The sequence below is a fragment of the Solanum lycopersicum genome, chromosome 7 (genome assembly GCF_036512215.1).
Source record: "Solanum lycopersicum chromosome 7, SLM_r2.1".
NCBI classification, from domain to species: Eukaryota; Viridiplantae; Streptophyta; class Magnoliopsida; order Solanales; family Solanaceae; genus Solanum; species Solanum lycopersicum.
Genome location: NC_090806.1, coordinates 1581254 through 1607300, shown reverse-complemented (window position 1 = coordinate 1607300; position 26047 = coordinate 1581254). Strand labels below are relative to the sequence as shown.

General features: G+C 29.8%; 3 protein-coding genes across 5 annotated transcripts; all 3 read right to left on the bottom strand.

Moving 5' to 3' along the window:
* Positions 1 to 1499: 1499 nt before the first annotated feature.
* Positions 1500 to 7383, bottom strand: LOC101258078 (uncharacterized). Of its 2 annotated transcripts, XM_004242515.5 has the most exons (9): positions 6946 to 7383; positions 6509 to 6559; positions 5116 to 5137; positions 4859 to 4973; positions 4335 to 4367; positions 3145 to 3270; positions 2374 to 2480; positions 2209 to 2280; positions 1500 to 1986 (listed from the first exon to the last, which is right to left on the bottom strand). In XM_004242515.5, exons 1-9 carry the CDS (start codon positions 7087 to 7089, stop codon positions 1625 to 1627), a joined length of 1032 nt encoding a protein of 343 aa, XP_004242563.2. In that variant the 5' UTR covers positions 7090 to 7383; the 3' UTR covers positions 1500 to 1624. The 2 variants fall into 2 exon arrangements, with proteins under 2 accessions (XP_004242563.2, XP_019070233.2); XM_019214688.3 differs by lacking the exon at positions 3145 to 3270.
* A 1039-nt stretch (positions 7384 to 8422) lies between these two features.
* LOC101244390 (cysteine-rich receptor-like protein kinase 34) lies at positions 8423 to 13149 on the bottom strand. 2 transcript variants are annotated; one of them, XM_010324869.4, is made up of 7 exons: positions 11886 to 13149; positions 11324 to 11488; positions 10889 to 11046; positions 9952 to 10162; positions 9417 to 9654; positions 9036 to 9186; positions 8423 to 8936 (listed from the first exon to the last, which is right to left on the bottom strand). In XM_010324869.4, exons 1-7 carry the CDS (start codon positions 13063 to 13065, stop codon positions 8628 to 8630), a joined length of 2412 nt encoding a protein of 803 aa, XP_010323171.2. In that variant the 5' UTR covers positions 13066 to 13149; the 3' UTR covers positions 8423 to 8627. The 2 variants fall into 2 exon arrangements, with proteins under 2 accessions (XP_010323171.2, XP_010323173.2); XM_010324871.4 differs by lacking the exon at positions 11324 to 11488.
* A 3369-nt stretch (positions 13150 to 16518) lies between these two features.
* Positions 16519 to 18953, bottom strand: LOC101257783 (class V chitinase). The gene is made up of 3 exons (XM_004242514.5): positions 18462 to 18953; positions 17345 to 17983; positions 16519 to 16751 (listed from the first exon to the last, which is right to left on the bottom strand). Exons 1-3 carry the CDS (start codon positions 18910 to 18912, stop codon positions 16711 to 16713), a joined length of 1131 nt encoding a protein of 376 aa, XP_004242562.2. The 5' UTR covers positions 18913 to 18953; the 3' UTR covers positions 16519 to 16710.
* Positions 18954 to 26047: the final 7094 nt, after the last annotated feature.

The following is a 26047-nucleotide window of genomic DNA, read 5'->3' as shown; positions in this document are numbered from 1 at the left end:
ATAAAAAGAATTGAGTCAACAGAAGCATAATGTTTACAACAACTTTTGATTATTTATCTTATACACTATATTCATTTTTTGTTTGGAAAAGGGTTAAAATTGCCCTTTTATATCCTTTGTTACATTTTGAGATTAAAAATATCTCCATTGTTATCGTAAGAGACCATAAATATTCTCAAGAGTTAACACCTCAATTTTTTGGTGATGTGGCATGCTACATAGGGCTAATCCCTCCACCTAAGTGTTGCCAATTAGGATTAATTACAAAAGAATTAGATATTTAGCGGCGATAATAGTTGCCACAAAAGCCCAAAAAATTGTCACTAAAAGTGTTTAACATTAAATTCTAATTTTGTGTTTTTTTCTTCATTATGTTTTTAAAAAAACGCAAATGATATCGATTAAGTAGGAGTTTGAAGACACTGTTTTATTTTTATATTATATAAAAATGTATAAAATGTACAATGATGCATTATATAGTAGGAGATGTGAATCGAAAAGAATTTTTCATGATTTTTCGTGATAATATTGGGTGTTTTTAATATTAATATTGCAAGTTATTTATTTTAGAAAATTAGGTTGCAATCAAAAATTGATTATCATATTTTTTTGTTGAAAAAATAGATTTTACTATTAGTCGTCAATAAAAATCACTCAATATTTTGAGATTTTGTGGCAACTTTGTCGCCACTAAAGATTAAGTTCTTTTGTAGTGAATCTTAATTGGCAACGCTTAGGTGGAGAAATTAGGCCTATGTGGCATGCTACGTCATTAAAAAATTGAGGTGCTAACTCTTGAGGGTATTTGTGGTCTCTTAGGATAACAGCGAGGATATTTTTGATCCCAAAATGTGATGGAGGGTATAAGTGATCTATTTCGCATAGTTTATGGACAATTTTAACCCTTTTCCGTTTTTTGTTTTGTTTGTAGAAGTCTAGGTAAAGGATCATCATTTTTTGACATCCCTTTTCACTTTTGATTATAGTATTTAATTATTCGCTACTACTTACTTTCTCGTCCGTTCATTTTTACTTGTTCAATACTCTTACTAATTTGACACACTCTTAACGAGTAATAAATATGATAAAAAAAATTCTATATCATCTTTTAAATATTCAATATTTTGGAAAATGCATTGGAAAATAACTATAGTAAATAGTAAGAATAAATTATGCCTAATTGATTTTTCATCTTTTAATATATATAAAAAAAAATAGATAGGAGAGAGCAAACTTATTTAAGTCTTTTGAAAATGAGTATTCTATAGATCAACCTACCATAGTTTTGATCTCTTTTCTTCATTTTTCTTGTAGTTTAAGACTAGAGGACTTAAGTGTAAAACAAGCAATATAATGCATTGTTTGTACTTTAGGGCTTGTGTCCAACTTGAATAAATGTTTTGTTTTTCTTTTAGTTCAAGATATGTTGTTGCATTTTAGAGTTCCATTCTTGTAGGACAAAAAAAAGTTAATGATGTGAACAAATTGGACTAACTTCCTTTTGAACAACGAAGCATTAAAATCTCAATGCAAACAAAGTAATAAATAGTGATCATATATTTACATATTTATAAGTGAGTTTTGAATACCAATTTAAGTGATATTTGCTCCTCAAATAATATATTTACAAAAGAGATGAATGGAGCGTACCTCTGCTAGAACTGCTAAACAGTATATGTTCCTCCTCTAATCTTGTTTCATCTCCGATAACAGAAATCCACGTTTCTGCTATCTTCTCCACTCTTCCATTTGCCATTTCTGCGATGGTGAACGCTCGTGATGTTCCTTCAGATTCTGCTGTCAAAGCTGGAGGCCTGACCCGTGGAACTATAGCTCCGTTCAAGTATATGATATTATCATTTCCAACTACTATCATTTTGCGAAGGCCATTTCCAGAAGCAAGCTGTTTGTGCATGTGACCGAAAATGACCAGAGGGACCGAATATGGAGAGGCCTCCTTTAATTTGGCTAAGGCTTGTGCTAGATCTGCACAAAATCATGAAACAATCTCATCGGAAGCCTTGACGTAACTAGTAAAGTGACCTGGAGAGGTCAAGCTGCGTAAACAAACTCTTGCAGAGTAAGGCTGAGTCTAATAAACCCTTATCGTCAGTCCCACACATAGAGCGAGCTTAGTGCACTCTCATTGGGATAAGTGGGGTGTGTACTGATGAATCAGTAAGAAAGATATCAATTCACAAGTATTACCTGGGTCACCATGGTCACCACCATCAATAAACCAGTCTCTTCCGCAGATGTCATCCACGTCAGCACCTAACCCTGCATCTCCCAACTCTTAATACTTAAACCACAAAAATTTCCCGCAACAGGTACAAGTAACTCAAAAAAATACTACTTCAGCAAGCTATACACCTGTTGGACCATTATGAGCAAGGAATATAATTGAATGATCCTCTGGAGTGCCCATGGCAGCTTGTAAGATTCTCTCAGCACTTCCATCCATATCACGGACTCCATACCTAAGAAGGTAAAATTGAGAGGATGTAAAGTTACAACTCACCATCTAAGCTACATCCTGAGTGTTAAAGCAGAAACTTGAGATTGCAGATATTATTTGCATGATATTGCGCTTTATTTGGCTAGGGCTGCTTCTGATATAGGCACAAGAGGCAAAGATTGAAGTCACTAAATTGGTTTTAGACTATATCGGTATATGGAAAGTTTTCCTTTCCGATCAGAAAATTTTGAAAAAGATTATATCAAGTAATTAAGTTATTTCTATAGTTTTTGCTGTAAGGACACTCCACAGCTAGAAAAAGAAAATGGGAAAACACTTGGAGAGTGACCAGAAACAAATTCAGTCATTTTATTGATTCTTGTAATGTATTTTTCTAGCATTTGAAGAAAAGACATTGTGAATTAGGCATATAAATGTTGAAGACTATAAAGAGTCGATGTCTACATAGGAGAGGTACGCTTATACCTCTACAAGAGCAAACAAAATGCATCAGAAACTTCAAACCATAAGTTCTGTGCCATTGGTTACAACAAATTAATAGACAATGCTAAACATGCTTAGATACTTGGGCTAAACAACATTTACAAATTATAGACAAAGTTACGATGAAAAGTCAATGTGCATTGAAGAGGAAATTACTAACAAACTAGATTAGGACCACAAACCTTGCTTTGAGAAGCTGTTTCCGGAATAAGGGCCTACCACCACAAGAAAAAGGTCGTCCACCAACAATACTGAGTTTTAGCATAGGGAGATCCATTCGACGGTAACCAACATGCTCATCACCAAGACTGACACATCATAAATTGTCATCACGCCAACAAGATTTTATAGTATAAGTTACTTTTCCTTTTATTATATAAAATGGGACATAAAATAGGTCAAGACAGAAATCCTTTATTATGGGAAGGACTTAGCTGTCTGATTCATTTTTCTGGTATTTAGCTCTTTATTCAAGAAAATAACAAGGAAAAGTTAAAAAAAAAAGAAATTGTCCTTCAGAATATGGATATGAACTGATGTTATATCATGATTTTTCTTTGGTTATGACCTAGCTTACAAATCAATCTTAGTCTTTGTTTTCCCCTCAATTATGATAAGTAAAATTGTATACAAGGTAGTTTAGTAGTTGAAGCCCTAATACTTTCCAAGATAAAAAATCATAATCGAAAGAATTGAACCATCGGACAAATTTGTATGCCGGATAGTTGAATTTTAAGGGAAATCTTTGCAACATGAGCCAGAATCTCAGAATCAATCTTTCACTGGTCTGGGGTTAAATCAACCATGACTCCTTGATGCCGAGAAAGACTCATTCAGCAAACACAGATTTTACGACTTAGTTCAGATTTCTTGTGGTGAATAAATCTATAATTTGCCAAAATTAAATAAACTTTTTAAGTGCTCATTGTGGAAAGTTAAGCTTGTGGATAATTTGCCCAGCCAAAAGAGTTCCCATTCTTCATTATTATATTGCTATCTTTACTTTTAGCAGCAAATATTTTCCAGATGTGCAGATATGCACATGCTTCTGTTGCGTGATCTTTTCTTTTTCCATAACCTACTTACATGTGTTGGATGTACATAGTCCAACTACTAACAGATGTACCAAGAGGACCTTTCTGGATCCTGGCGATTTATTTTCTATCTAGCAATGACCTATCTTATCATCTATCTTCCTTACTTCTGAGACAAAGTGGTATTGAGATTGTGAGGAACACAAGATGGAAGGTCATGCCAGAGTGAGAAACTGACAGTCCTAAACATCATAAATAAGCACATAGCTATGCTATTTAACACATATAGATGTATAGTTTTATTGAAACTAAATAATTATATATCTCGGAAGACATACCATTCCAGCTGAAGTTGAACAGCATCTTTTTCCCTACAAATTGAACAGCACACGCTAAGAAAAAAGAAGTGTATGAATTCAAAAAACTAGTTACGAGGTAGTACATCTCACTATTGGAGAAAAATAATTTGTTGAGACATCAGACATGCCAACTAGGTGGACAGGAAAAAACGAGCCTGACAATATGCTTCATCCTTTTTTGATACTTCATATTTTCAAGTCATTAAAGATGTTTACAGTCAATGATCAAAGTTTCTGAGGAGGTTATGTTTCAAGGAAAACATCCTTTAAATTTATTAATGATTTTCCATGGGCTCTACCACCAAAATCAATGCTAATTAATCCTACTCACACACTACCACAGTTATCACCCCATTTGCCATCATCAACAACAACCTTCATGAAGCCACAACACTGATCCGAACACCCTATCTACCAGAGTTTGATTCCAGCAAATAATGGAAAATGAATGAGAAAGTGATTTTTTCCTCTAAGCAGTCAGATAAAATGGAACTTGGACTTACTTCCCAGAGAACTTTTGAGTATTCCATGCGTCATGGTTCCCTAGAATAACAGCTTTGGTGATCTCTAGATCTGCTATGCTTCGGACTAGATCCACATTTTCATTCCCAAAATCCCCTGAAGCAAGGACAAAATGAAGTGAACTGATAATTCTTCCAATCTAACCTGGCTAGTGAATGAAAAATAGTACTTGAAAGAATATAATAACTATGTAGTATGCATTCTGGATAAATAGATGGGAGATAATTAGAAGACATGCCTGTAAAGAGCACCAAATCTGGCTGCAAATTTTCACAACAACAAAAATCGTTAGCTGACAGAAGGAAATGAACCAAGAGATGTTATAAAAGAAAAGTAAAAGGATTTCGCCAGAGAAGGTCTTCATTGTCCCAAGAAACAAAGAAAAAGAGGAAACACTAGGGATCCTCCCAAAAGTTTGGTTTCTAAAATTAGTTTTCATAATGAAACTTGCATTTCACGATCTCTCATGGTTACGTTGTACGCCTATAACATTTTTATGAAAAATAATAGAAATCATTCCTCAAAACTACACAAAGTACAGATGGGCAGATAAAAATTATTTCTTCCATGTCAAAAAAGTGGGATGGAGAAGAAACTCTGAAGCAACTCTCAAAGTTTCATTTCTCAAAATTTCTTGAACACTGTACTGCAATTACGCGTGTAGAATAAGTCATATCCAAAGCATATCCACTGCTCATAGAGAAAGAAAGTTAGCAGCGATAGCTAATTATCCACTAAAGAGAGGAATGAAGTATGAAAGATACTTTCCACAATTTTGATCAAATTATTTTTGTTTCATAAACATATGAATTAATTTTGTTAGTCATGATACCTTTACTTTCCTTCCAACTAAAAACCTTCATAGAATAGCAGAGCGGGACACAATTAGTTTACAAAATTAAGTGGTACACAACAAAATACAGCTATGGTTCAGTTTAATGAGGCAAAGAGCAAGGGAAATATAAGACCCATAAGCAAGATATGTAAAGCTTCATAATTTGTAGTCATCTATCCTCTTGTGCAACATCTATGCAGGACATGTTTTTAATCTGCCATGCTATTCAGATGCAACTTTAGCATGGCAACTGTTCCATTAAACAAGATAATACTTGTCATTGCGAGAAAGCATTATGCGAGTACACAAAAAATACGACGATGTTCCATAACACGATTATTAATGCATACTACAATACTTGGTCTACATGTTAAGACTAATAACAATTGGCAGTCAAAAGCATCAAATTTAAGGAACGTTTGACTTCCTTTTTAGTTAATTAATCCAATTCAGAGAGCTTCCATTGAGATTATAACCAATTTCTAGCTCCATTTGGACACATATTTGACAGCTAATAGAATCAAAGTCAATGCAAAGTGAGCTTGAAGTACTAAATTTGGCTAATTAACCGAGAAACAATATCGGAACAATCCTTCAACAATTTAATGGTTAGTAGATCTGATTTCTGTTACTTTGGCTGGATTATTTTGTGAACTACAATTTCCCCAAAAAGAAACTAGCTTTTCAACAGTTCAATGGTTAGTAGAAACTAGCATATTCACAACAAACAATACCTCAATAATCCTAGCCCAAAATTTTTTTAGAATAAATTAAACAATATAAAGATGCCAAGTACCTTCAAGAGTTGAAGAGCCTTCCTATCTTCTTCAAGGTTCCAATCATCATGCTTCATAATCCCCAACATTTCCACAAAAAGGATAGTAACACAAAGTCAACACATACAAATATGCTAGTACAATTTGAACAAATTCAAATCACAAAAACGAAGTAATTTCATTATTAGCCAGTGTTTGAGCATAGATTTGGGGAGTAGATTTTGAAATTCATCTTCAAATATATTTCAAGGAATTGTCTCACAAAACTTCAAATTCCAAAAATTGCAACTTCAAAAACTCAACGGGAGACTTCAGCAGCACATGGAAAATGCTAGCAGTAATTCAGAAAGTTCAGGTTACTATAGAGATGTTGAAGCATATTATACAGTCGCTTATATGAGGCTTGAAGGAAAATGCGGAGCTAAAATTATCGAAGGATATGAAATTGATAGCTTACGACGTCGCCGACGACAACGATTCGGACGGAATATTCCATCGGGAAGTGACCGACGACGAGTTTTGACGGCGCTGGATGACGGACAGAGCCGGTAATGCCACGGAATTGAGTCGGCGCGTGTAACAACGTGCTACCGTTGAACATATATACGTGTTTGCCAACAAATTTTCGGAGGGCAACTAAATAAATAACTGTTTCAATTTCTAATTGTTTTTGAAAGTCGAATATATATATATATATATATCACTTGAAATAAATTCGATCAAACGGAGAACGAAGTTAGGCAGGGTCGAGGGGCGTGAAATTTATTATTTTGTAATGTTTATATAGTAAATGTATATTGTGTATTGTGTTTCGATTAATTTGATTATTATTATTTCTTTTTTTTTTTAGAGATGTTATACTATTTTTCTTATTCACATACTAACATTTATGCTTTCATCATTTTTTTATTTTTTTTTACTAATGTTTGATATACTTAATGGAGGATCTTTTAAAAAGATCATTTCTACTTTCTCGAGGTAATGATATACACATATTTTAACCCTTCACATACTCCAGTTAAAAAGAACCTCTCTTTGATTACTCGATAATCAAAAAATTATTGATTCAAATCATAAAAATAACTATTTACAAAATATAATATAGAACTACATATAATAAATCCTTATAATTCGATCCTTTTCATTAACTTGCGCATATACAAAGTTTTATTACACTGATTAGCCTTTTAATATAAGAATTAAATATATCATATCTGTCTAGTATATTGCTTCAAGTTTCTTTTGCTCATTTGCTTGTTTAGGTTTATAAAAAATAGGTCATTGAGATGGAGACTTTTGGTTATATTGTTAAGAGAGTCAAAAGAACTTGTTGAATGTCTAAGAAGGAGACTGCAAATTTTATAAGACATGTAAAGGATGAATATGACTAGTAAATTTGTGCGAACCTCGATTGATTCAATGAGATATTTATCACCTTCCACCAGTAATATAGTAGCTATGTCCACCCAGATTAGCTTCAAAATTTGTTTGTTCTAGACATGGAGTTTAATTTATATTATGTAGGATATATGTCTTTGAGAGAAAAGAGACGATAAAATAGTAAGATACAAAACATATACAAACAACTGATAGTAATATACATCAAAGAATTAAAAACTAAAGAAGCTAACTCACTCCCTCTCTCACTTACATAAAATAAGACGAAAGAAGTAAATAACTTTTAGACTATCAAGTCACCATAAATATGGCAAGGTGATCACCGTCCAAAAATAACTAAAATTTATAATCTAAAAAACTAAGACAAATTTAACTAATGTGAGGTCAAAATATTTATTTTTTTACTATGAATTTGGATATCGCCACAAAAACAACCAGTATTTCTACTAGGAAATAATTTCTTTTTAACAGATTTATACAACGTAAATCTAGATTAATTAATGTGAGGACGAAAATAGAAGTTTGAAAACATAATATTGTCAAAGGAAAAAAAAATTGATTCCTCAAATAGTAACACCTTCGTGTAAAATGAGACAAGAGGAGTTAAATAATCTTTACACTTCAAATCACCAATAAATACGACTAGGTAGCCAACATCCATAAATACTTGGGATTCGCAATTTAAAAATAAGACATCTTACCTGCTAATCATATTAAATCAATTGCAAAGAGTAGCATATATCATCTTGCAACCAATTGTGTAATTGTTGCATTGTCAATGTCAAATTCCCCATTTGGAATAATATTGCCAACTTGATCTTCATCTTGTCTTGTAGAAAATGCAGGCCTCTTTGGAGTATTCATAACTAAATTTTCAATATTTTTGAACATAGATGAAATTTCCAACATTGTAGGCCTATCCAATGGATTTTTTTGGACACATAATAATGCAATTTGCATGCATTTTAATAGTTTACAAGAATGTGTTGTATCATCAAGTGATTGATCCATAAATTCCATGCCATCACCATCTTTAAACATCTCAAATGCCTGTATATTTTTTTTAAAAAAAAATATTAATTACTGGTATTTATAAATTAAATCTCAATGGTATATATATATATATATGAATTTATATTCACAACTCACATAATCAAGAAGGTCTAAATTGTCATCTGGACCATAGTAACATGTATTCTTTTTTCCACTTATGATTTGAAGAAGAAGTACTCCAAAACTGAAAACATCTGATTTTGTTGAATATCTACCTTCAATTGCATATTCAGGTGGAATATAACCCCTATAACACAGAGCAAATTAAATAAATATATACATAAAAATTGAATTAAGATTCGAGTTGTGGATTCAGTCACTGATGTCATATGCTAGTTTTAGGAAAAAACTGTCTACATCACCACCCTTTAGTGTGTCAACCATTTCTTAAACCTGATGTGTTTCGTGGACCGGTTATATTTCTTTAATAAATGTAAATAAATAAATTTAATTCGAAAATATATGTATAGTACTTACTTTGTTCCAACTATTTTTTTGGTATTTGCTTCAATTGCATCTTTCTTGAAAATTCTTGCCATTCCAAAGTCAGAAATCTTTGGTTTCATTTGTAAGTCCAATAGAATATTGCTGGCTTTTATATCTCTATGAATAATTGTTAATCTTGAATATTCTTGGAGGTATAATAGCCCTTGAATAATGCCTTCAATTATTTGCACTCTTTTTTCCCAATTTAGAATTAATCTTCTCACTTGATCTACATTTGGAAATACAAATCAAGTTGATCAAAAAAAAAATATAGATACAATTTGTTAGTATATATTTAGATATATATATAATCGGAGTTTGATCCCATGTACCTGTGAATTAATGAAAAAAGAAGGTCAATCAGATAGTCACATATTCTATATATTATCATCGAAAAATAGTAGACACGAATTATATATCTTTCAATAAATACATAGCCCAACGATGATGTAAAAATATTTTTGCGATGTATATAAATTAAACTCAATATAACATGAAAAGAAAGGAAGAGAAAATAAGGACTTACTATAAATGTAGTAATCCAAGCTCTTGTTGGGCATATATTCATAAATCAACATTTTTTCTCCATTTTCAATGCAAAATCCCACAACTTTTACAAGATTTATATGTTGTAATTTTGCAGTAAGAATCACTTCATTTTCAAATTCTTCAAATCCTTGAGATGAAGTCTCTGATAGCCTTTTCACTGCTATTTCTCTCCCATTTCTCAATTTTCCCTATATGGATTAATTAAGATATGCTTAACTTAATTAAATTAATAAAAAATTGATACATGTATAAAAGATAATTTGGAAAGCTTAAAGTAAAGAAAAAAGAAAATTGCAAGTAAAAATGATATTTAAAAGCTAATCAAACCATATTATAGTTTGCTTAACTTTTACTTTTTAATTAGAGTTTGAAAAAAGTAATAGTATATGGCAATTTGATTAATTGCTTTGATGAGACTTTAGACTTGAAGAGTGCATGAAAGTGTTGACTAGGCTTCACATGTGGTTGGTGTAACGTGACAAGTTGGCTCGTGGTAAGATGGATATGATTCTTAACTATATATGTTGATTATAAAATTTTAAGTTTAAATCATGATACATCAGAATGAGCAAATATCTTGACATAAAGTGTTTTTTTTTCTTTAATGAATCTTATGCAACGTGAAAAGGAATAAGTCGACCGGATCTTTCGAAGCTAAGTACCAAGCATATAGTGGAAATCAAAAGAAGGAAAACCATAAACCAGCTCAAGACCTAAACTAATAATAGCCTGTTTGATTAAACTTTTTCCTAAAAGCTGCTTATTTATTTTCATGAGAAGTTACCAAATTTGTTTTACTAGTAATTGTTTTGAAATAAAAAACACTTTTATAAATATTAGAATAATACTTTGTGCTTGGTCAATTCAAAAAAACTTTTTATTTATTTCTAAAATGAAACAAAATGTTAATGTACCTTGTAAACAGGTCCATATCCCCCTTTTCCAAGCTCATTTTCAACTGAAAAACTATTTGTAGCTTCCTTCATCTCATCAAAAGTGAATATTTGCAAAGTCCTAGTTTCTTCATCTCCTTTTTCTTGATTGTTGTTGCTTCCAATTTTGTTCCTTGGCACTTGATAAAAAGGAAAGAATAAATTTTGAAATTTGTAATAATAGAAAAAGGTGTATATTTATTTTAACAAACTAATAAGGAAATAGTAACACATAAATAGGACAGAGAAAAACAATAACAAGCCCAATGTAAAGCAGGTAGGATGTAAATTGACTATACTCTTACTTTTAAGAGATAAAGAGACTATTTTTGATACCCTCTCAGCTAAAAAGAAAGATATATATTGACGTACGATTACTAAAAAAAATAAAGGAAAAATAACGATTTAAAGAATTACCTAGTATTTTTCTCCTTCGAAGACACCATAGTGTAAAGATAAGCAACAACAACATCAATATAGATACCATTGGAATCAAAATGAGAATCATTCGATTGAGTTTTTTCTTCTTCTGCATACTAGCTGATTGATCAATAGCTCCCACTTCTTGTATATCTTTAACTTCTAACAATGAAAAAAAAAACGCAAATTGTTGAGACATTGGCCTTATGATCGGATCAAGGTTAATTCAAATTAATCAAACAAGTGAATTTCTTGTTAGATTTTAGGTCAAATATTCAATCTTAAAGCTAGTTCATGAGGTAAGAGTCGTCCAAAATTCATATAAATAGACCAAGTCACCCATAAACAAAATCAATGTGCGAAATTCTAACACCCAAGCCTACCAAATATAGGGCAAACAACAAACTACATTGACCCAACATTGAATAACCGAAATTAAGACGAGTCTAGCTCTGATATCATAATAAAAAAAAATAGACGTTAAATCTGACTTAACTCAAAATCTAGCTCATGAAGTTAGAAGCAGATCCAAGATTTAAAGTAAGGTTCTTAGTATTACCTAATGCAGCAGCCTGAGAAAGAATAGAGGTATAGTCATATGATACTTGCCATGCAACATATCCCTTCAAATTCTTCTCTTTTGCATAAGAAACTTTGGTTTTAATTGACTCAACATCATCAAAACCAACCCAAGTGGTACCAATAGAGACATAATTCATCACATAAGTTGAATTATAGGTTGAATTTTTAGCGCGATATTTTATCATGTCTCTCTTGATACTATTGAATTCCAACAAACCATTTGTGCTCGCGAATGGCTCTTTTTCACCTTCAGTACCATACGTAGGATCTTTTGGCCCCGGCCCTGTTCCCTCCGCGCCAATTTTGTTATTTTTTGGACTAACCAATGTCCATACATAGCCATAAAATGGCAGTCCTAACACAATTTTTTCACTAGGGAAACCAGATTTGATCCAAACATTAATCCCATAATCAGTGTTCAAATTATCATTTGTTGAATGGTCACTATACAATGCTGCAGCAGGGGATGTGTAATTTGTTGTCCATGGATAATAGTAATCAAATGCTAAAACATGTATCCAATCCAAGTTTTTCCTCATTGACTCAAGTGGAAAACTCAAATCTTGAATAAATGGTGTGTGTTGACTTGCCATAGTCAAAATAAGTCGCGTTTTTTTCGACTTCTTTGACTCTAGATCAATAGCTACTCTCCAATCATCTAAAAGGGTAGCCACATTGGACATGGCTTGTGATGAAGTAGGCCAAATCCAGCAGAAATCAAGTCCATCAAAGCCATAAAATCGCGCTATTTCAATGGATGAGTCAATAAAATATTTTCTTGTAGTGAAGTATGTACTTGTCATTAGTAGGTTCAAGCCAGATCCATATAAAGATTGATCACTTCCACCTATTGACAAAATTGTCTTGATTGATGGATTTTTCATTTTCACAATTTTATTGAAGTTTCTAAGTTGCTCCTCATTTGATGTTGTGACAATTATGTCATCTATTGATGAGTTGAAGGATACTTCAGCATAGCCATATATGATATGTGTGTAAAGAGATGAATTTATGCTTTGGATAGTGGAAGGATTTGTTGTGCCATATTGCCAATAACCAGCTTTTATCCATGTTTCATCTAGTCCTATGGATTTGTGTAGTTGAAATTGGAAAATTGTGTGGAACAAAAGAAAAATAGCAATGTGTTTGAAGGCCATTGAATGAAGTACATTAACTCATTAAAGAGGCATTTAACTTTTATATATATATATTGAGGCATTGACTACCAAGGATATACATAGTTGTGAAGGGACATAATATTCCTAATCAAAGCTCTCGAGTTTTTATATTTTTTTGATGAGGAGTGATTCCCCCTTCTATGGTCTTTCGTGTACGAATATGAATTAGTTGACCACCAAGGGTTAGTAAAGGACGGAGCTACTCTAGTTACAAGTCTCATAGTTAAATATATTGAACCAATGAAAATATCTTTTTGATAGAAAGTATATTTCGATTTGAATTTAGATTAATCGAACTTTAATGTTAATACACGTCCGTGGGGATACACAAAGATAAATTGATGTTTGACAATGTGAGTAGTTTTATATTATACTATCTCAATATAATTTAACTTATTGTAACTAGTTACACTTAATACATTAAATATTTCCTAGTGGATGAACCACATGCCATGCATGAAGGGTCATGAAGTTATACAATACAAGAATTTATGATTGTGCTATTATTAGCGAATTTGGGTTATAAACTCTTTAAATTTCTTAGAATTATGGTTCAAATTATTTATAATCTCAACATTAGCATAATTTGTATTTAATTAGACTCGTATTTATTTTCTTGTAAATTTTTCTAATGATAGAAATTTACATCATGACTTGGAAAAACAATAAACGACTTCCAAAACTAATCAAAGTCATACTTGCATGTTGAATTATTTTTTTCTCAATTATTAGTCGTTAAGTCTTTGTAGACAAATTTGAATGCATGAACAATTTGTTTTACTTTAATAGAGTATATTCTTTTTTTAAAATTATTATTATTATTATTATATTTAAAATGTTATGTCCAAAGACTTGCACTTCACGTCAATGATTTTGGTCCTGTCCAAAGTTCCACAAAGAAAAATATAAAAACACGTCATTATATTATTTATTTTTCTAAAATGATGTGATATTTTTCTTTGAATATTCTTTCAATAATTGTTTTATAAAAAATAAATATCATATATAAAGTACTATAATACTATTGTTATAATAATATGTTATTGTAAAATTCCCGATAATACTTCAAAAGAATTTCATTCGTGGAAACAAACGCCTTTTTATTGATAGTTGTTACGTATTATTTCATAATGTATAAAATTATTGTATATATTATATTGTATGATATCGTATTGTATTGTTCTAATGATTATAATGTTTTTTGAATAAATTGTATCGTTCTTCATCGTTATATAGTGTCACATATCAATAATTTGAGTGATAAATTTACGAGAAAAGTAGAAAACGCGATGGAAAGCGAATAATCGTTAGATGTAGAAGTATTATTATTTTATTATTTTCATTGATAGCCACTTTAGTCAAATTTTTAATTTGATTTCTTATATTAATTAAATTTCACGTACTGGCAATAACACATGCTACGGTAAGTCAACAGAGAATAGTTGAATATAAATGTTGACTGAGTAAAGTCAACTACAATGTTTTTATACTTCTGGAAAATAAAAGTAAAATGAATTAAAGAAAATCATAGACAGCTATTGTGATGCATCATTGAGTCCTTTTTTCGAATATACTAATTTTGTCAGATTTTTTATTCGTTTTTTAATTTTCGATTGAATTTTATACTCCATAGTTCCATAACATTTTCTCAAATGAAGCAAAAATAAAATAAAAATTGCATTTTAAATTTCTTCCAAGTTGCATATATAGGGACCTATTGAATTTTTTGTTTAAATGGAAAATGGAAATCGAAGTCATGTGAAATTTTCAGCAATATACAACATTGCTTTTGACATTTGTTCACATTGAGATGTCAAAATCGGATATCGATATAATTATGTCAAGTTTGAAATATAAAACCTGAAAATTACGTTATTATATGAAAATTCAAAGAAGCACGACTATGTCGCTCTTTTTAAATTATAACCATATTTCAAGTATCTAGCGAATCGTTGGCTATGTTTTAAATAGTAGCCCTATAGACAGATGGCTATTCGATATATATTAATATCTCATGTTGTAATGACTAGGGGTAATCGTCGATCAACTAGTTTCAAAGTTACGCCATGGGAAATTATTGACATGCATGTAGAAAAGACTGTGAGAAAATCATGTCGAAGAAACTCGAAAAAATGACCTAATAATTTTAGGGGGAAGGAGTGCTTATAAGTTATAACCTGCATTTGTTTTTCTGAAAAAAGTGACAATTTACACATTTCTTATAAATGGAATGTACGTATAAGGCCCAAAATCAACTTTTGGGCTGATAATTTAAAAAGGACAATTTTTACATATAGCAAACAAAAAATTTATATTTGTATGTTATAGCAAATTTTGCATAATTGCGCTCCATAGCAAACATAAAACTGTATAATTTGTTATACATATACAATTGTATAATTCGCTGGCCTAAATTGTATAATTCGCTGGCCTATTTCGCTGCAATTGTATAATTTGTTTTGCATACAGTTGAATCGAATTAAAATGTATGTATATTGCATAATTATAAGTGTATAGCAAGAAGATATATGTTTTTCTCGCTTTATACAAAAACAGAAACACAATATATACACTTCTGTTGTATAAAGCTAGAAAAATTGTATTTCACTGCAATTGTATAATTCGTTGGCCTTTCTCTCTGCAATATTTAAAGTAAAATGTTTGTAAATTGTATAATTAAGTGTATAACATGAAGATATACATTTTTGCATGTGTATATACAATTTTCTCTCGCTTTATACAAAACAGAAACAGAATTATGCACTTCTGTGTATAAAGCGAGAGAGGCGAGCGAGATTTTTGGGAGAGAGACGCTGGCAAATTTTAGCTAATGTTTGCTATGGAGCACAATTAAATCAAACCCTAGCTATTCCATTTAATTTAGGTTATTAGTTTGCTATTATATATAATTTTCCCATTTAAAAACCAATAAAAATGAAAAAGAAGAATCGGGTTATCCTTGTTTCAAAACCAAACACCCTAAGGGTGTATTCGGTACAAAGAAAAATGTTTTCTATGAAAAATAGATAGAGTTTTTTTAATTTATTTTTTTATGCTTAACGTGTAAGTAAAAAATATTTTTCTAAATGTATTTGTATAAGTATAATAATACTATGGGATGTCAGGGTGATAGGGATGGAGGTGAGGATATGTGTTGTAGGATGTGACTGTAATTTGAACAGTCGGACACAATCAACGTAAAATGTTACTTGTAAAAAAAATATTATTTTTTTTTACTAAGAAAATCATTTTCCTCATTTTTAAGCAACTTATTTTTCTAAGAATGATATTTTCTCAATATATATTTTAACCAACCGAACAAATATAGAAAAATTGAGAATTTCTACTAACACCCCCCTTAATGTTTTCATATTGGAATGAAGCTTGTCCAAACCAAACTATAAATTCAAACCAACATGAGAGAGATATAGGTTATTAAAGGAATTCATAATTAATTAATAATATTTTTTTACTTTATGATTTCACTTTTAAGTGTAATAAACTAAAACATCCAATATGGTACATGGATTTTTATTTATTTTATATGTCATGGTTCACATATTTGTCACTTTATTATAAGAAATACTACGTGACAAATTAAACACACAAATAGACATTATTCCATCATTTCACAGCTTGAGGTGATGCTCCCCATGTTTGTGAAGCTGCAAGAATTAAAAGTTGTAGAAGATTAGAACAAAATAATTAAAAATACAAAACAAATATTAATCTTGGAAGTCAATAATCTAATAATTCAAAAATTCCTTTTGTTGTCCAAATAATAAGATCATGCATTGATTAGAATCTTATGAGAAAACACCGATGACATAAAGTACCCAAAAAAATTATAAAAAATAGTTACAATATTTATATAATCTCTTTTACTATTTAAATATTTCTTCATATTATAGAAAAGAAAAAAAATTGAAAGAAAAATGGGATAATGCACAAGTACCCCTCAATTTATGTTCAAAATTTTATAGACACATTTATACTATACTAAAGTTCTATTACCCCTGAACTTATTTTATCAATAATTTTCTACCCATTTTCGGTTTATGTGGCACTATCTTGTGGGTCCAACATTGGTTGACTTTTTTTTCAAGTTAGTGTCACGTAGGCCGAAAAGAATAAAAAATTATTTATAAAATAAGTTCAGGAAGATAATAGGACCTTAGTATAGTATAAGTGTGTCTGTGAAATTTCAGACATCGGTTGAGAAGATACTCGTACATTTTCCAAAAAAAAAATTACTAACCTGTTTTAGAAAGTAGCCAATTTTGGTCTGCTGCCACGTGCCACGCAAAATAACCACGCAATCTTCTACCTTTAACGTAAGTGACCTTATTTCTAACGCTTTGAGTATCGTCATAACTAATCCAAGTATTACCAGAATAACAATAATCTCCAACAATTGTTGTATTATACACCGTTGTGGCGCGATTTTGCACTATATAATTCTTGATTTGATTATAAGTCATCGATCCATCATCGATTGAACCAGCATTTGATTTACCATTTGCCGGAGCCCTAAGTCCATGATTATTTGCATTAACCAATTGCCAAGCATAGCCATAAAATGGAATTCCAAGAACTAATTTTTGTGCAGAAACACCGGCTTGAATCCATGAAGCAGTCCCATCACTGCCGCTCACGTGGCTCACGGGGTCAAATAATTGTGCATGTGAGTTGGTTTGTGATGGTGACCAGTTTGGTCCGTAGAAGTCATATGACATGACATTGAGCCAATCTAAGTTTCGAGCCACTGATTGAACCGGATAGTTCAAACCATTGACTCGGGGTGTGTTGGAAACAGCTGATGTGAGAAATAGTAATGCCTTACCGGAATTTCTTGCCTCTGTGTTGATTGCAGCACGAAAATCGTCTAAAAGAATACCTATTTAAGATAATTTAAAAAATTACAATTTTAAATTGGATGGTCAGACAATTATTATTTCATATGGAGATCATAAGTCGGTCGAGTTAGGTTTTGAATACAAATTTCTTCTACACAAATGATAAATAATGATTGATGTGTTTAACAGAACTCAATATTTTAGACAAAGAAGTATGTGTACGCAAGAAAGAGAGAAACAAATATAGTATATTAAAGAACGACAAAAGCCCCACGTTGGTGGTTGAACTCGATCGGGCAATTCTCCTTCCTTTTGAAGTAATTTTTGATGTGTGAATCAGATCCAAGACTAATTTCACAAAGTGTACTAAAAATACACCCAAAATCAACCAACAAAAAACAAATGACCGTTTTTGCAAAACAAAAATTTTCAAAAAATCAACATAATTCCCTGACCCCACCTCATTCCCAAAATTAATAACAAACATATTAGTAAAATGATGACCACATTTTACCGTACCTAAATTTGTCATGTCTATAGTTGATTCAGGATATTCCCAATCAAGATCAAGTCCATGAAATCCCAATTGTCTAGCCAATTTTATTGATGAATCAATAAAACTTTTTCTTGAATTTGTTGTTCTTGCCATGATTCCATAAGCTGTTCTATTAGCTCTCCCTCCCCCTATGGACAACAAAGTTTTAACCGATGGATTCTTCCTCATAACTGTGCTCGTAAATTGTCTGAACGAATCTTGATCTTCTGGCGATATGACTAATTGATTCGATTGAGGGTTAAGGTTTGCGAACGCACAAAATAAATGTGTGAAAAGAGTTGAATCAATGTTGTTTAAGGATAATCCACTATCCCTAAACCAATACCCTCCTTTAACAACATTATTTTGTCCATTAGAGAAAATTAATTGTTGGAAGAAGAAAAATAAGAAGAAAAGTTTGATGAAATTAGCCATTGAATTGAAGGTTAATTGTGACTTTGGAATTTATGAATATATATATAAGTTAAAAAAATTGATGAGTTAATTAAAAGATTACTTAATTACTGTCTACCGGCGGCTTTTAAGTTTTAACTAACATGTAAAGTACAAAGTGATTGAATTTTCATGCTTCTAAAAATAGAATAGTCAACATTTGATTATGTATTATAAACAAATTTTTGAATATGTCGTTTGGATATTGTTTCAAATTTATTTTTATCATTAACCTTTTTTGAAATAATTATTTAGTAAATATATAACTGTTTTTTTTTTCTCGTAACTTATGAGTATTTTAGATTACGATTAAAAGTTTATTTTTGAGAAAAAAAGAAGAAGAAAAAACTATGAGAAAATTTGTTAGATCACAATCTAAAAGGTTTGAGTTTTATTGAAATGTTAGACGACTATTTAAATTTTATTTGTAAGATGAGAAATGTATGAGAAAATATAATTGAATTCGAATCTAATGCGGTTCAAAGGGTAATTCCTTAAAGGATATATTTTGAATAAGTTTTACAAAATAGGGATAAAATCCAAATTAGATGGGGTTGCACTAGGGATCGGTATTGATGATTCATATACAAGTCATCCCTAAAGAGGGAGCTTTAAGTATGTTAGGTCAATAATCTAAGAATACAGAAAAATCAACGCTAAGGTCACACACTGAATTGAATCTGGTGGATAAAATATAGGCTCACGTTCGATGAATTAAATGAAAGTTTTAGAGTGGTTAATTAGATAACTATGTTCTATGAGGTAAAATGTTAGTCAGTCAAAAATTTACTCATTCAAAAGATAAAAATAACGAAAATGAAATTAGCCTATTTTCAAATAATACATAAATAAACTTGACCATTCCAATTAAAAGATTGGTCTTTGAAAGATTCTTGAAAAAATGTCCATATGTCACGTTATGATGGAAATTAAATTTGAATAGTTTTTCTTGTGAAAATAGGTTATCTTGGTGAGTTATTTAATTTGGTAATTGTTGACTTTTGAGGCTTATAGATTATAGAGGAAACTACATATTAGGAATCAATTAGTCCATTTGACAAAATCTAACAACAGCCACATGTAATTAATTTGTTTGATGATGACGCAAAATATGTGTTATATGTACGGCAATATACAAAGTTTATTCATTCTTGTTGCTGATTATATTACTTTATTAACTAAAAAAAACCCTTCTAAATAACTCATACTCCTCATCTCATTTTATACAAATATATTTGATTATACAAGGAGTATCGTCTATTCAGAATTTTGAGAGGATGAAGATGTAATGTTACGAAAAGTGTATTGAGATTGGTTAAGTCCATCGATTGTATATTATATCATCTTGCTAGCTTTGATATACACATTTTTATAGTGCTATTTATTTATTTATTAGGAATTTTCAACGTGAAAGACTTGAAAATTTTGAAAGAATAAAACAAAATAAACAAAAAAAATTAATTATAACACCAAAAGTGTTATCAATAACCACTTAAAAAGGGACATCAAATTATTATCGTATTATATGTATGATACTTCGAATTTGGATTTACACAACTACATTTAGAAATTCCTAGCGATGATGTCGATTGGGAGCTTTCAAAAGCAGGTTACATCATAATCCTTTGCAAATCTATCTTATAGTATGAATGTTGAAATGGGAAAAGTTACTAAATATAGAAAGAAAAACTCTTTTTTTAACAGACGAAAGTAAGACACTTAAATTGAGACAGGACGGGGAAGTATTATTGTTTTACATCCATAGGAAGGGAAATAATCATCATACAGAGTTTGCTTATTCATTTCAAGATTCACTCAGCTCTATCACACATATGTCTTGTCTAAAGTCAATAGGTGAGCTTAAACCCTGAAGAAGCAAGGTTCTAAAACATACTTTTTCTTGTCGATGAACCTCTTAGGAAGAGGCAACACTAAACATACAATTGATATTTCACTTTATCATAAAAATGAAATCAACTTCTTTGTACATATACAACAACATATGTTAGAGCTTTTCTGTGACATTTGCTTTTGATAAAAGAACCATATAAACATGATAACTTTCTTTACAGCCTTAGACGAACAAGAAGACCATCGCGGCAGCAAGAGAAGGTTACTAGCAAAACTTTTGCCAACGATCATGATCACCATTCTCGTAATAAGTTCAATAATTTGTATCTCAAAAAAAGAAAACTGTAAGATATGAAGGTAACTAATATCAATCCCTTGTCACTCTTGTTTATAATATACTTGGACTTCAAAGTTATACCTTTGATTATAGGTATCGAGGAATTGAACGAAAGAGTTATAGGTAAAGTTTTCAGCTTTGATCAAATAAAAGAAGCTACAAACAATTTCTCCATCAAAAACAAGATTGGAGAGGGAGGTTTTGGACCTGTTTATAAGGTATTGGTAACTCAGCTAGTCGATTTTTTTGGTACTCTGACTAAAATCTATGGAGAAATTCGACACAAAAATCTAAATGTGAAATTGATGAAAATATAATAGCTTGTATCTAATATCTTTTACCTCCTCCTAGGATTCTTCTTGATCAGTATTTCCTCCTCAGAATACTTTGTAAGTTCTCCACATAACGTCTCATAGTTAAGACCTATAACTCTAGTTTTAGATATTTGAATTACTTCTTAACCATCTCGGGAGGTAGAGACAATGTTTCTTAAAGAGCCTCAGCTCGAGTAAAACATTTTGAAAGGAGGTTAGAACAAATTATAAGATTTCCTTTATACTTTGTTCCAAAAGTGATGTTATTGTTTTTTCGTATTCTAATATTATTTAACTTTGCAAATTTGTTCGATATCACAAACATAGCTAGACACTGAATAGATAAAGAACTATTTGGTTGACTAATACAAGTGTGATGTATACTCCAAAAATACATACAAGATCACACTTGGGATTATTGATTTGACGTGAACACGAAATATGAATAAGTACGTCTAAATGTTACTTTTTTTTTACTGAATGAGGCTATGTATAATGTTACCTCAGAATTTTTTTTTTTACTTATGAAAAGTAGTGGATATAATAGTTAGAGAATGTTCTATAGACTATGAACTTTATATACACCATCAAAAATTATGTAAAATAGTAAATATTTTTTTATTTTTGATTTTGAAAGTTAAATTTTGAATATGAAATTGCTTTCATAGTAAGTATTTTATCCAATGTGTAAATTTGAATTAATCTAATCACTTTATAAATATTGAATATGGAGTAAAAAAATTAAAAAATATGAGCTAGGATGCACCATGAAATAGTAGTCAACTCCATTTATAAACATTTTTCACATTATTCAAAATTTAAACACATTTTAATTTTTAAGGATTGGTAACAAAGTCAATTACGAAACCACTACGGATTTAATTATTCAAAATATATATATCTTGTCAATTTCAACGTTTGATATATATATATATATATATATATATATATATATATATATATATATTTATTTATTTATTTATTACTCTAGTTTCAAAATACTTATCACATTATTGTTCTTCAGAGTTAAATTACTTTTGATTTATATATTAAAATGTATTTTTTTTACTATAAAAAAATTATAATTTATAATAATTTTATTTTATAAAAATATTAAATTTATTTACTTACTATTATGAAACGGAAGAAGTAATGTATATGATTAATTACCTTATCTTGTAAATAGAGCTGACTCAGAATTATGTCCTTTTTTTGCCATTAATTAGTTTATTGACACATAGTTCCACTACCCTATACTATTTGAATAAATTGATGATAAAAGAAAAATAAAACCATTTTTCATTGGTTTTAAAACTACTTTCATAAATTGAGCTATTTATGAATATCAGTATATTTCGTTTTAAAAAAAATATCACTCTAAAAAAAATTAATAAGAGAGTTGAAATTGCTATGTCAATTAATTTTTCCTGTCCACGAGAAAAATAAAGAGTAAAATAACCAAAAAAAATTGCAAAATTCCTATTTGATTAGTATTTTTATGTTTTCTTTTTCTAAATCTGGCAAAACTTCCCAAGAAAATGTATTTGACTACTAGATAAAATTTCTAGTTGACTATTTTAATAAAAAAATTTAACTTTTCTTCACAAATAGTGTGGACCATAGATGATAATGACTTAATCGCAATATATTACTCATTATTAATTCAATTAATAAGATCGATTTCATAATATAAAAATATTTATATTATTTGTGTATATAAGGTGTCACAATTCAAGTTCATGATACATATTATCCACTTTGATCCTACATGCCTTTGTGAATTCGTCCCTTGAGCTATACAGTCGCCATAGAGCTCAATTATAACATGTATCATGTTAACTTATATCATGCCTTTTCATTTCGATGTTGAGCATATCTAAAGCATCCGTGTTTCGTGGACTATACCTTCATCAATTCAAAAAGTATATATATCATGCAAACTTATGTTATATATTATGAAAAAGTTTACTTTTCTCTTTTATTTCTATATAAGATTCGTCAGAAATATCATGTATAATACTCTAGAAGAAATCCAATAATTAAGATGGAAATTGACTATAAGATGGATGTGCCAATAGAACTTGAACAAAAAGGATACATCCAAGAATAAATAACCAAACTGTTTGCTGAGAGGTCCTTATTAATCTTATTATCATAATCATAATAATACTTATTCTTAATGACAATTGCACTAATAGTTGTCAAGAATGTTACAAATTCATCAAAATTAATATTAAGGTAAGTAGAATATACACAAGCAGAAAAACAATACTAGTAGTTGAGTCAAAATATAATTTATTGACAGACAAAGTTAATCACTTAAAATTAATTTATTAGAGACAATTTAATAATTGTCATGTCTAAGATATAAAAAAAATATCAAAAAAATGTATTTCGAAAATCAATTTGATTTTCTCTTTTTGTTCTGTTTTAAAAAGTTTTAAGTATTATACATTTTAAACCTTATAAAATGCTAACTAATAAGTGAACCTCTTTTATTTTATTCATGCATCCACATATACATTATAAAATTATGAAAAATAGAAATTCAAATGTTAAAGAACATTTAATTTAATTACGTTGTGATGTATATGTATCTATTTCACTACTAATGTTTATTTTAATAATTATCATTATTAATTTCGCTCCTAATTATATAAAAAATTATAATTTAAAAATTTAAACTCGATAAATCATGTTTTGAATTTCAAACTACACAAACTTTTGGACATTATGTTAAGAGTTCTATATGTTATTTCACATTTTTCCTAGCAATATTTTTGACCAAATATTACTCCATTATTTTTCCTTAATAAGTTGACTACTTCCCTATTTTTTTGTTATGTGAGTGTTATAATTTTTAATTTGTATATCTCTTCACAACAATACTTTTATATAATATATATATAAAAAAATAAATAATAAAAGTGCCATTAAGGCCTTATATTTTATAAATAATAGAAGGCATTATATAATAAGGGCGGCTTCATCATTTTATGGCGAGATTGACTCAACATCACGATAATAAGATTTGCATTAGTATTTTATGGGATTTTCAACTAACAATTTGCTATATCTTATAATTTTTTCGAGTATGTTTAAATTAAATTCTGCATTATTAATTCTTTTGATCAGTGACGGAGCTACATGTAGATTGTTAATCGACATTTCCTTATCAGAAATTTATTTTGTGTAACTAGTTTAAAATATTCTTTTTTATGTATATACATTAAGATTACATGTTCATACTCTTTAGTCTCTTCGTGAAATTTATCTTGATATTTTTTAGTAAAAAAAAATCTAGCTTTGCCACTGTATCCGATGCCAAATGACACCTTAATCCTTGGTACAAAATAATTAGACCAAGTCAACAATATTATAAAAAAAAAAAACTAAAATGTTCTAAATTCTAAGATTTTAAATTTTCAATGATATTTTATATCTAAAATGTTCAACCTATGACCAAGCCATTGATGAAAACTTTGGTGGTCATGTGGACCATATCCATTAAATTATGTCCTTTTAGTTTTTTTCTTTTCTGTCCATTTACTTCATGGGGCATACTGCATTGAGGTGAGAAAGGTCAATTACATTACAATTTTAAAAGAATTTAACTTATACGCGTAATAATAATTAGAGATGAATTTACAATTTAAAGAGTATGTGTTTGAGATTTTAGTTCCGAAATTGAAAATTGTTATATATTAAATTAACTAAGGTTTAAATTATTGTCACTAAGTTTAAAGTGAAATTATTAACGAAAGTCTATGTTCACCCCTAATAGCAACGTAAAGAATTTGTACACTATAATGCATTACATTAGTTTGTTTACTTAATCTCATTTGTAAAAACTATTTTTATAGTAATTATTTTTAGGTGATATAATAGAAAACTACATCATTAGTCTATAAAACTAATTTATTTTATAATTGCTATGATTAAGTTGGGTTGAAGGTGATGGCGTAAGATCCAAAAAATATATATTTTTTAATATAAACCATTCATCATTTTTCATTAAATAAAGATAGCAAAGTGAAGAAAGCTACTTAAGAATCAAGGTAGATCTCAATATATTCCACTATATAAACTTAAGCTTGTAAGGGTGTGATTTTATTTGAAAATATTTGTTTTTTTTTTTTTAAATGTAAACAAAAAATATTATCTTAAAGTATTTGTATATATAATTTAGACAAACCTATGAAAAGATGTTAGCGAAGGGTAGGGTAGTGGGGTGGTAGTGGATTGGATGGAGGGTTACCGAGTCAATAAAGATGAAGTATGTCGAATGGTGAAAAACACACAATTCAAGAGAGGGGCCAATGCCTATCTCCTCGATCCATTACTCATTCATTTTCGATTCAAATGTGTAATATAATTTTCCGAGCAATTAAGTTGACCTACGATAACAAGTATAATTTATATCCTTATATTTGCAACCATATGAATAGCTAATAATTACGTCTCGAGTGGACATCTGTATTAGGTGCTTGTCAAAATTCAATTATCCTAAGGGAAATCTTATAACAACTTTTCTTTCTTTTGACTTATATTAAAATCAAATGATGATCTTCTAGAGTTTGAATTAGTCAGAAGGTATTTGGGTAATTACTCCTTC

Bases quoted from the DNA above. Each gene is read 5' to 3' on its own strand.
- LOC101258078 (XM_004242515.5), bottom strand. From the start codon at position 7,089: ATGTTCAACGGTAGCACGTTGTTACACGCGCCGACTCAATTCCGTGGC. The intron at 6,560-6,945 runs GTAAGCTATCAA...GGGATTATGAAG, and splicing joins TCGTTGTCGTCGGCGACGTC to CATGATGATTGGAACCTTGA. The intron at 5,138-6,508 runs GTACTTGGCATC...GAAAATTTGCAG, and splicing joins AGGCTCTTCAACTCTTGAAG to CCAGATTTGGTGCTCTTTAC.
- LOC101244390 (XM_010324869.4), bottom strand. From the start codon at position 13,065: ATGGCCTTCAAACACATTGCTATTTTTCTTTTGTTCCACACAATTTTC. The intron at 11,489-11,885 runs GTAATACTAAGA...TTTCATTGTTAG, and splicing joins TTCTCAGGCTGCTGCATTAG to AAGTTAAAGATATACAAGAA. The intron at 10,163-10,888 runs GTACATTAACAT...TAATCCATATAG, and splicing joins GATATGGACCTGTTTACAAG to GGAAAATTGAGAAATGGGAG.
- LOC101257783 (XM_004242514.5), bottom strand. From the start codon at position 18,912: ATGGCTAATTTCATCAAACTTTTCTTCTTATTTTTCTTCTTCCAACAA. The intron at 17,984-18,461 runs GTACGGTAAAAT...TATCTTAAATAG, and splicing joins TATAGACATGACAAATTTAG to GTATTCTTTTAGACGATTTT. The intron at 16,752-17,344 runs GTTAGTAATTTT...TAATTCTTGCAG, and splicing joins TTGGCTACTTTCTAAAACAG to CTTCACAAACATGGGGAGCA.